We start from the raw sequence: 11,203 nt of genomic DNA, 5'->3' as shown, positions 1-11,203 counted from the left end.
CCGATCCACAAGGTCTTAAACTCTAGCACCAGGAAGATAACACACTGTTCAACGATCATGGTCTTTGTGGCAGATTGTCCTGTCTGTTCCCCTAATAATCGAGTCTCCCACTACCAGAACCTGTCTAGCTGGCCCTGTGCTCCTATTCCTCTTCTTATTGGAGCAGACATTCCTCTGGTGGTAAGAAGCCATATCATGCTGCAGCAGTGCTAATCCTGTATCGGCATCTCCCTAATCTGACAATTTTGAAAACTTGTTGGGTTGAGTTATTTCACGACTTAGCCTCCCTGCTGTTCTTCTTTCTACCCCTCCTGTTATTTAGCTAGCTGCCTGCTCATCCCGCTGTGCCAAACTTCCATCCACCCCAGTGAGTGCCTGCTCAGTGAGTAGCAAACTCCTTTTCATGTTGCCAATTGATCTCAGTGTTGCAAGCTGTGCATTTATATCCAGGATCTGGGCTCCAAATGTGCAACATGCTCACATGTTGTACAGCAGTATGCACCCTTGAATGGCTGTTCAAAGACTGCATGCATGGCACATGTACACTGGATGGTATTGTCAATCATGGAGCACATTCTAAATGGGTATCATAATTTATATATATATATATTATACACACACACAAATTTCAAATAAGCAGCGAGTGATTCTTCCAAAGTTCCTGATCACAAGTCATACACTTATGACACAATGCACTTTCAACACTGTACATGCACACTCACTTAGGATTTGAGTTATATAGCTTATCTGTAGCGCCTCTGTTCGACCTCTATTTGGAATGGACACAGGAAGTTACAGAGATGCAATACACTGATGGAGTAACACCGCCCCTAAATACTCACCTGTGCACTACAATGTAGGCTGCAACCAACAAGCAGACTGCCTGTGCTATTTCAATGTAAATGTTTATCAATATAACCCACCCATATATCCCCTTAACACAATGTATTAAACCTCTAAGAAAAAACAATGCAGCACAATGTATTGGCTAAGATAACTGTGATTTCCTATAACCCCCCACAAATAAACAAATGCAAATAGAATAGAGAAATATGCACGCAACAATTCCACTGATCCCAAATCACGCATTTATGACACAGTAGACTTAGGCCACCCTCATACAGGCTTTTTTTTTTTAGCAGGAATGTAAGATGCCCACTAAAATACTGTACTGAGCCTCTATTGATTTCAATGGGGCTCCTCAGACGAGAGGTTTAGCGATGTGTTTCTATCGCGCCCCGAAAACTAATGCTGTATGTTCTATTTTCATGTGTTCGGCGCATTTTTAGCACACATCACCCATTGCAATGATGAAATGTGCGATAAAAATGCTGTCAAAAGCGTTTGTAAAAACGCTGCGTTTTAGAATGCCATTTTTAAACGTCTGTGTGAGGGTGGTATTAAAATACAGTAGTTAGAAAACAGCATGCTCACTCAAGTTTTGAGTTGTATAGCTCTTATCTATATCGCCTGTTTGGAATGGGTTAAATCACGTTGGGTATGGCAAAGGTAATAATACATGACACACAAGCACCTCTTTCCGGTGTCCAGCTTATTTTTCAGCAGCACAGTGGCTCAGTGGTTAGCACTGGGGATCTGGGTTCAAGACTCACCAATGTCAACATATGGATGGACTTTGACGGTTTGCTTTGGGTACTGTGTTTTCTTCCCACACTCCAAAAACATAGTAAGTAAGTAAATTTAGATTGTGGGCCCTTATGCAGACAAAACCCTATGATGTACAGCGCTGTTGAATATGCATGTGCTATATCAATGACTAAAATAAACAAAATTTTACATTTCATATGACAATAAACCACACAAGACCAATGAACTTTTGCATACTAAAATATTTATTTCATGGTTCAAAAATAGCAGGAATGTTCATCTGTTTGCATTGCTGAGTTGCACAGTAAAACTGAAGTAACAAGGAACATGCATTTATATATCACCAAACACGTTCTTACATTACTGCATGTTTATGTAATGTTGGAGATAGTAAAGGGGTATTCCGGAGACCGGGCAAAACTTTTAAAAATTCTAAATTTCCAAATGTCATCTAAATCATCAAGCTTAACTGCAGTACCTATTAATGCTGACCTGCAATACCGCTGCTTCCAGCCAGTTTCATATTTCCACATTGTTATTTTAAATGCCAGCTGGGCAGTGCATAGACTATATTTCTCACAATTCCCCATTGTCAGTTGACAATTCCCCATTGCCAGAGTGCGCAGCCACAGATGTACAAACTGTCATCATTACAGAGTATGAAGGCACTGAGCATGCCTGACCAGTTAAATAGCAGAGCAAACAGGTTGTGACCATGGGATACAGATGGAAAACTAAGCAGTGGGAAGAGAACAGGTAAAGCATGTTAAAACATATTACAAAGTTAAATGTCGTCACCTCCTTATGAAGCATATAGAGCCTTGTGTGGTGCAGAGTGTTAAGGCAGCAGAAATGCAGTCCTTAGCTCTCGCTCATGACCTGAAGGTTGCGAGTTCATTTTCTGCATGTCTTAGGTAGCCGGCTCAAGGTTGACTCAGCCTTACATCCTTTCAAAATTGGTAAAATGAGTACCCAGCTTGGTGGTGGGGGGTTGGGAATAAATAAATTACCTGAAAGCTCTGTGGAATAAGTTGGTGCTACACAAATAAGATTTTTTTGCATTTCTTTTTATAACTTTCAATTTGAATAACCAGAATACCCCTTTAACAATGGAGACCAAGAATGAAGACAGTATTTGCTAGCTGCTTATAGCATTATATTTCATGGTCAACAATCGTGGATAGTAGCTAAACATCCTCTGAATTATGATACCACTGGCTGAAGACATGATATCTGTGATACCTAAATAAGTGTTTAATAAAATCTAAGTCAGCAATACATTACTATTTACTGTATCCTATACTGTGTAAATCAAGATATTATGATGCCTCACTTTCTAAGAGTACCTCTCAACTGTATTCTGCATAATAGGGCAGTCATTGTTAATTGAGGAACACTATGATCAACATAGTGTGCAAAAACATTATTTGTTGGTCTCCAGGACCAAATATGGCCTTCATTTGGGATCACCATAATAAAGAAAGGAAGGCCCATTTACATGGAATGATTTCTTCCAAACCATCTTACAACAATCAGTAGTTTGAAAAACTGTTCGTATGAATTGGATGAACATTTCTATCCCAATGTTCCTCACAGCCTGCGGTAGGATTTTCCTACTGTTAGATTGAGGAGGGTCATTGTTCCTTATCGACAGTTCTTCCAAGAGCTGTCGCTAAACAGCAATGTTAACTGTAAATGTTGGAATGAGCAGCATTTTACATGTTATGTGGTGATTTTTATGGCAGCCTAATTGATCAACATAAAATCAAAGTTTTTTTTTTTTTAACCTACATTCATATTCATACATTGCTTGACCTATGTGTATCAAGTCCGGGCATGTGATGGTTTCAAAATGTTATTAAACTGAATTTTGTAATTGACCTATTAAAAAATGTTTTCATGAACAAAAAAATCCAATGTTTTTAGAGACGAAAATGTCTTCACGGAAGCACGAATCTATGAGTAATAATTTACAAAGGTAATATGTCAAATTATTTAATTTTCTCGCTTTAAATATTTATTACCTTCACATGCTTTCAATATTTCTACTGAAATATCTCAAAAACAGACATTAGTGATAAAGCTATCAATTCAGCCCACTTCATCCAAAGTACTGGTAAACAAGTTTTGAAATCTGCTAATAAGATAACCAAAGTATTCTTTAGGTGAAAGTAGTTAATTAAAGCACTTCAGTTCGCTGGTGAGCTCAAACTGGTACACCAGAATTTGTTGGTGCTTCGAAAAAAAAAATCATACACAAAAACAGATCTCTAGAGCTTTGTATCAAAAGCAAGATGGAGGCTCATTGTCTATTCTTTTGTCAGATTTAGCCTCTCAACATCCTATAAGAGTTCTACATCTCTAGTGTAGATCAAACAAATGCTAGGAAAGTTTAAAAACACATACAATAAGGCTAGCTACATCTAGCTGATCTGTTATAAAGCATGCCAATCAGTTTATAAACTACGATGAGGTCTATAAGAGTATGGATGAGAGTTAACATTTGTTGAATCTAGATCTAAAAGAGCCAATGGAAGATGCACTCTTTGACAGTGTTTCAAAAATGCTTAAAAACCTTAACAAAAATGTTGCACCACAACAAATTCTAAGTAGATGATAGCAACTTCTATCTACTATCAGACTTTCTCTATAGCCATCTTCAAACTGCCTATGCTCATATTTTAGTGGATTACATAAATATATGTAATCTGCCAAAATCTACAAGAGCAACTATTTAGGCGACACTTCAAAGCCTACTAGGAGCAAATATTAAAGGCTACACAATGAGTGCTGTAACTATGCCACAAAATAAGAATTAGTTAATAAATCACTATAAATTACATAAACTTTAAACTTAAAATACATTAATTCTTTTAAAATTATGTCCCACAATATTCTTTCAAAGTGGATTACATGGAAAATAAATAAATCAAAAACACATAATAGCCGGCAAATACACTTAATGTCCAACTAAACCCTGCTTGGGTTTTTATCTTCTTCTTTTTGGGATTCCTCAATACCGCGTGCAAATAATTTAATGAGTTGACAGTGAACCCTAGAAAAAAATGACAAAAAAAAAACAACCCATTATATTGGAAAATATAAATGTGCACTTTCTTAAAACATGGAAATAATTGGTCATACAGAAATGGATGAATTTGCTGTCTTCCAATGGCATTTACTACAGTTTTGTTCTCAGTGTTCCATTTCACCAGCTACCTAGTTTGTATAGTAATTACGTCCCATTTATCTTACAATCTTCAATGCTGCTTTGAATGTGGAAGAAGATGTAAAATTACACAAAATCAGTTCAAGTATTTACGAAGCACTAAATATATAGCATATAAACTTTAAATCAATGTTCAAATTTGGAACTGTTCTTTTAATAGAACAAAAATCCTAGGACAATTCTTTCAACAGCTATCCATTAACCATATGCATTGCATAATACAAAATCTACATAAGAGCTTATTCACACGAGGGCGTGTGAAATACGCTACCATCTGATACATTGGATACCAATACATCAGATCACACAGTCGTATTCCCGCGGCGTAAAAGTGCCCGACTGGAAGGATAGCCCTGGCTTGACTACAGCCGCTGACATAGACTCCTATGGAAGCCAATGACAGCAGACAGAGAAGGGAGGTGGGAGGGAGTTTAGCAGTCTGACTGCTTAACTCTCTCCCCCTTATCTCCTCCTCTCCGACTGTTTGCAATGGGAGGGGGCGGGACGGGGGCGAAGCTAAGCTCCGCCCGATCCACTTTATTGCTTGCTGCGGACAAGGGGCGGGAGCTGAGCCCCGCCCCCTCCCATTGCAAACAGCTGGAGGTGAGGCGAGAGGAAATGAGCCAGCAAGGGGGAGACTAAGCTGTCGCCCTCCGCTCGACGGCATAGAAGCTGGGCTCGTGCATCACATGGTAGTATATATTAGCTGGCCGTGAAAAACCCGGCTGATATAAGTTTGTGTGAATAAGCCCTAAACCTGATAATTCCATCTTATTGTGTGGTACTACCATAACTCCTAGGTAGCACACCTACTGTCTTGGGGGTCATATTTGACTTCAATCTTTCCTTCACTCATGAAAAAAAAATAATTTTTAATTCTTATTGTTGCCTTAACCCATTCTTGTCTTGACTACTATAACTCACTAATGATTGGTCTTCAACTTACTAAGTTCTTCCCCCTTCAATCTATTTTGAATGCAGCAGCTCATCTTGTTGTCAGTTACAGTGATGCCTCCACCCTGTGCCAGTCATTGCACTGGTTTTCCATCCATTATATAACACAACAAACTCCTCACTCTCATCTGTAAAGCTCCCCACAGTGCTGCTTCCCTCATCTGTCTACCACCCTAACCATGCTATCCATTCTTTTTATGACTTTAGACTAAGTTCTGTCGTATTAGGACACTCCCACTCCCATCTTGAAGACTCTTCCCAAAGTGCTGCAGTTCTCTGGAATGTGCTACGTCGCAACACCCACAATTTTACGTGTACTCTAAAAACATATCCCTTTGGGGATGCATGTCATATCTCCTAATCCAAGCCTCTCCAATTTATCTCATTTCTACACCCTGTTACAGAAGCTGATCATAGTGTCCGCCACAGCCAATACACTTTATATCTGTGCATATATAGATACTGGCAGGTGACTGGCTTATAGTAGTCATTTATACTACCCTATTTATAGAAATGATGGCTGCTACCTCTTGTGTCAATCACATTTCCTCAGATTGTATGCGCTTGCAAATAGAGCCCTCACTCCTATTGTCCAAATTGTTTATTAGTTCAATATAGCATAAAAAGTTTAATTTTGTCTGTACATGTTCCCTCTGATTTGAAAAGTGCCACAGAATATGTTGTTGCTAAATAAAAAAATCATCATCTTGTTTCGTTAGTGGATGTAAAAAAACAAAAAAAAAATAAAATTAAAAAAAATAAATAAAAAAAAGAGGCTTGGTACAAAGTACCTCTGACAGTAATTGGGAGAGCTCATTTACTAAAAAATTATATGGCTACCTCAATTACCATATGTGCTACAAAGCCGTCGAAGTGCGGATTCCCCAAATGTTCTATTTAAAAATCAATGGCATATTCAGAGATTTGATTTTGCGCAAACAAACCCCACTCATTAAGTTAGAAATGTCACAAAAGACCAAAGATGATAGTGGATTAGTTGTCCCTGACACATGGATTTACATCTGTCTTCACAATTACAACACTTAAAGTGACGGTGAACTGAGGGAAATAGATTCTATTGTGCATTATTACTACATTTTATAGGTTCAGAACATCTGTATACATCTCTTGAGGCTTATAAATTTAAAGCTCCATACAGAAGCATACCTACACTGTATAATTCATAAAATGTGGAAGGTAAGAGATATCCTGAAAGGTTGTTCAACATCTAATTCCAATTGGAACACCCCTTGGCTATAGGACTTGTATGGTCAAGAAGGCTTTACAAATTGGCAACAGCTGTGATTGCTGTTTTCATAAAGTTGCAGCTTAATGAATACAGCAATGAGAAGCAATCGCAGCAGAAAGCAACAGATATATGATATGAATGCTTTTGACATTAAGAGAAAAAATAGGAAAAAGACCTAGATGCAATGGAACAGTAGAGTTTTGCTGCAATTCCCTCCTAAGGCTTAATTCACAAGAGCGTTGTGTGGTGGCGATTTTTCCACGATAAAACGCTGGCCAAAATTGGCGACCATCTGAAGCATTGGATTCCAATGCATTCGTTCAGAAGGTCGATTCTGCGTCGTGTAAAATTGGCCATCCAGGGGGGAAAAAAAAAGAAAAAAAAGAAAAAAAAAGAACCCCCAAAAGAATACGGTGCCGATTCCGGCGGCCACTTTTACGCACAGCCGGTTAAAGATAGCACCTGTCCTACTATCTTATGGCAGCGATTAGCCAATGGGAGCCATCCGCAGGCAGAGGGGCCGGGAGTTTAGCACAACTATCTCTGCTAATCTCCCGCCCCCTCCCTTTACCGGCAGCTGGCAAGAGACGGGATAGGGGGAGGGACTTTAACAGAGCTCAACTCTCTCCTCCTGACCGACAGTATTCCGAGCTGCAGCATATATACGCTACAGCCCGGCCGTCTCAATTGGCGAGAAAACGGGAGATGCAGGGCCCGTGTGAAAGAGGACTAAATCTCAAATGACATATTGTAGACATTCCCACCCATCTTTTATTTTGAGTATGCAGAATCCCACAAATCGCTACAATTTGGAATATGAGAATCTAATGTGTAACATGTGCAAGACTGAGCAAGCAGGCCTAATCTACATGATTATTAATAAAAGGGAATAACTTTACGGACAAGGGATACATTTCAAAGCATGGCTTAACCACCAATATCATCATCAAGATAAGCAAGCCAGGACTCCAGGACAAAATGGTGCTGGGTAAGTAGCTTAGTGTTCACATAGAGGAGATATTTAACCCGTTCCTGTGATTTAACGTTCATGCACAACATAGTCAGAAAGATATCTAAAGAAAGAGGAGAGGAAAAAAGAGGGAGCGGACATATCTATATATCGATGTTTTGGTTTGAGAATTTGGTTTTGTTTTTCTCCTCCCTAATTCTACATATGGGAGTGAGATTGATCACATCTTGACGAATCTGAGAGGGTGTAGCCAGTCCACGAAAAATCACACCTTCCAAGGAGGACGTGCAAGTGCATGAAATAAATGTAGGAAAAAAATGTGGTTGTAGGCACAATCCCTTTTTACGCAAAGAGGCACGAGACGCAGTTTTAATCACGACTCCTTTGTTTTATTAGGAATTAATCCAGCATAGATGGGAGACTCGTTTCAGGGCCGTTGCGCCCCTTCCTCAGTATTTTAGCTGGGGGGACACAGCCAGCATTGGTCTTTCGTGACATTCCTAACTTAATGAGTGGGGTTTGTTTGAGCAAAATCAAATCTCTGAATATGCCATTGATTTTTAAATAGAATATTTGGCGAATCCGCACGAGAGTTTTGTAGCACATATGGTAATTGAGGTAGCCATATAATTTTTTGGTAAAACCACATCTCGTGCCTCTGAGTAAAAAGGAATTTTGCCTACAACCACTTTTTTTCTGCATTTATTTTATGAACATAGTCAGAAAGGGATTCCTAGAACTTCTGCCCATGTATGGTACAGTGGGAAGCAGTCACTTTGTTATTAGACACAGTGACCAAATACAGATGGTTGCTTGACAGAGGGCCATCTTTATTTGCCACCCAGGGGGCCGTTTTAAGACACCCACATTGGCAATTGCTATATTTGGCAGGTAATTGCTAACTGCAATGTTTCTGGACAAAATCCAAGAATGGCTCCGGAATCAGTCATTTACAGTGGCCTTTTACATTAGGGCCTAAAATGGGTTGTCAGTAATGGGTTAGATGTAAATCTTTGCACAGCTAGACATTAATATAAAAGGTCTACAAAGAACATGGGAATTTTGATCTCTAAAATGTACCTCATTTCGATGGCAGTTTGCTCTAAAGTTTCCCCATCACAATTCCAAACACTGTTTAGTTGGTTGCATCCACATGATGGGTGGTCTGTGCAAATCTGAGCAAAATTCTTTTTGCCGATATTCCCCAAATCAGTGCTTTCTGCATCTTCCTCTTCAAAATGTTTTGGAGTAAACTGAAAACTCCTTATTCGATATACATCAACAAATGGAAAATCAAACTAGAGAAATAAAAACAGAACAAGTTGTTAGCTATGAGGAACTACAGAATCCACAATTACTAAAACCACGGCATTTGTGTCACTTCCATCTGAATATACATTGTCAGGGTTATGTAATGGATTGCTCGCTTTCAAATAATGCTTTGCATGTACAAGTCAGAGAAATCGTCCAGTGGAACTCTACTGCATTCTTTATTTGTGACAAAAGGAATGCCTCAGTGTGGATTTTAGAATACATTCAATCTAATGAGGCAATTTTCGAAAACCCTCCAAATTCTTCTTGCCCCATGCACATACAGCAGTAAATACTGGACATACAAAGACTTGGGGCCTCTCCCTTCACTGCTAAATTTAGTTAAAGAGTTGTGAGGAGCAGATTTCTAGTGCAACAAGGCTTGTTTTTAAATGCAATATCTTTTATTACCATTTTTTTTCAAACATACATTTCTAACCCCCTTCCTTCCTCCCCCCTCTCTCTCTCGAATTCCCAACAATGAAATCAGCATATTGCTTCAGATACAAACATAGTATTCGGCAGATATTTCACTCATTGCATAGTATCTTTAGATGTAGAGAGTCTTTGTCTTTAAGATCTTATAGTGTGGACCCCTCTTCTATGGCGCATAGGGAGTCAGCCTGCAAAAATCTGTCAAGTACACAGTTATAGTAGTTGGCCCCCTATAATATATTTAGTGAACGATCAATCTTGGATTTTCACTACAACCCACTGCTTCCGCGCAAATTAATTTCATAGCAACGATTTCTAGGTTGGAATAACATTATAATCTAATTGTGGACCGTTGGTCTCCAGCTTGCCACTCCAAGTGTACTGACCCATCTCCCCCATATCTTGGCATATTTGAGACCAGTGTTTCTTTTGAGATATATCCTTTTTTTCGGGTTTGCAGACGATTAACTTTTGTTTAAAATTCTTCAACTGTGGGGGCAATATCATCCACGCAGTGCTGGGCTATTAGTTTTCTTGCTATATGGAGTAACCTTGCAACTGCCAGTTGCTCTTATTCCTCTATTGCATAACATAGTATGCATACTAGTGGGTGATATTCATAAGTATGAATATCAATCCATACAATTTTCTATGCTTTGAACAATATTCTTTTATATAACTGATATGTAAGGGGAATGACTGCTTAATTTACATATGAGAGGTAGCTACCGTATTTGTCTGGCAATCAAAAAAGGCAATAGGGCATAAGATACCCATTTTCCAAAATGTTCTAAGACTGATAATCGTACACTAAAATACATAGATTTAAAATGACTGTACCAACTATACTACTGTGATTTATCCATCAAGAACGTGATTGAAGCCACAATACTGTGGTTCAGTGTATTGGTGCAAATCTCAAAAGTGATGGTAAGGCTGCAGCACACACCCTAACATCACTATCAGAAGAGTCAGCCACTAGTTATTAAAACTTAAAATCACAACCCCCCAAACATGTTGTGTTAAAAGTGCCGTAGTCTTTTAAGACCATTATAATAAACGTGAAGTTTTATAGCAGAGCATTGTAGAAAATAGTTATTGTGACAGAGTAATGGGAATTATTGTCTACATAGTATCTTGGCACAAGCTCAAGGTCCACTAATTGTCAAAGGGGTTGTCTGCCTTTCTTTCCACTGGTCAGGACATCCCATCGAGTCTTGACTGGGAGAGGAGCAGGAATTGGAGTAGCAGCGTGGCTCTTGCCCGCACTTCCTGCCATGTCTGCTGATGACAGGGTATGTCCCGCTGCACTGGACAGCAGGACAGACAATCAGCTGATGGATGGGGGCCTGAGGGCAGACCTCCGACCATAGACTATTGATGCCCTATCCAGAGAAAAGGTCATCAAAAAAAGAAGGCAGACAACCTCTAAGATACTGCATTTCGC

The 11,203-nt window shown here is 39.1% G+C and overlaps 1 protein-coding gene across 1 annotated transcript in view; it reads right to left on the bottom strand.

Annotated features, from left to right (window-relative positions):
• Positions 1-1,832: 1,832 nt before the first annotated feature.
• CERK (ceramide kinase) overlaps positions 1,833-11,203 on the bottom strand; it is an 89,592-nt gene continuing 80,221 nt past the window's right edge. The window contains exons 13-14 of the mRNA XM_066591890.1: positions 9,091-9,308; positions 1,833-4,663 (exon numbers count right to left, since the gene is read on the bottom strand). Coding sequence (XP_066447987.1) covers positions 4,579-4,663; positions 9,091-9,308 — 303 coding nt within the window. The 3' untranslated portion in view covers positions 1,833-4,578. The remainder of the gene's footprint in view (positions 4,664-9,090; positions 9,309-11,203) is intronic.

Source organism: Eleutherodactylus coqui, chromosome 2 (genome assembly GCF_035609145.1).
Source record: "Eleutherodactylus coqui strain aEleCoq1 chromosome 2, aEleCoq1.hap1, whole genome shotgun sequence".
Taxonomy (NCBI): domain Eukaryota; kingdom Metazoa; phylum Chordata; class Amphibia; order Anura; family Eleutherodactylidae; genus Eleutherodactylus; species Eleutherodactylus coqui.
This window is presented reverse-complemented; position numbering and strand designations above follow the sequence as displayed.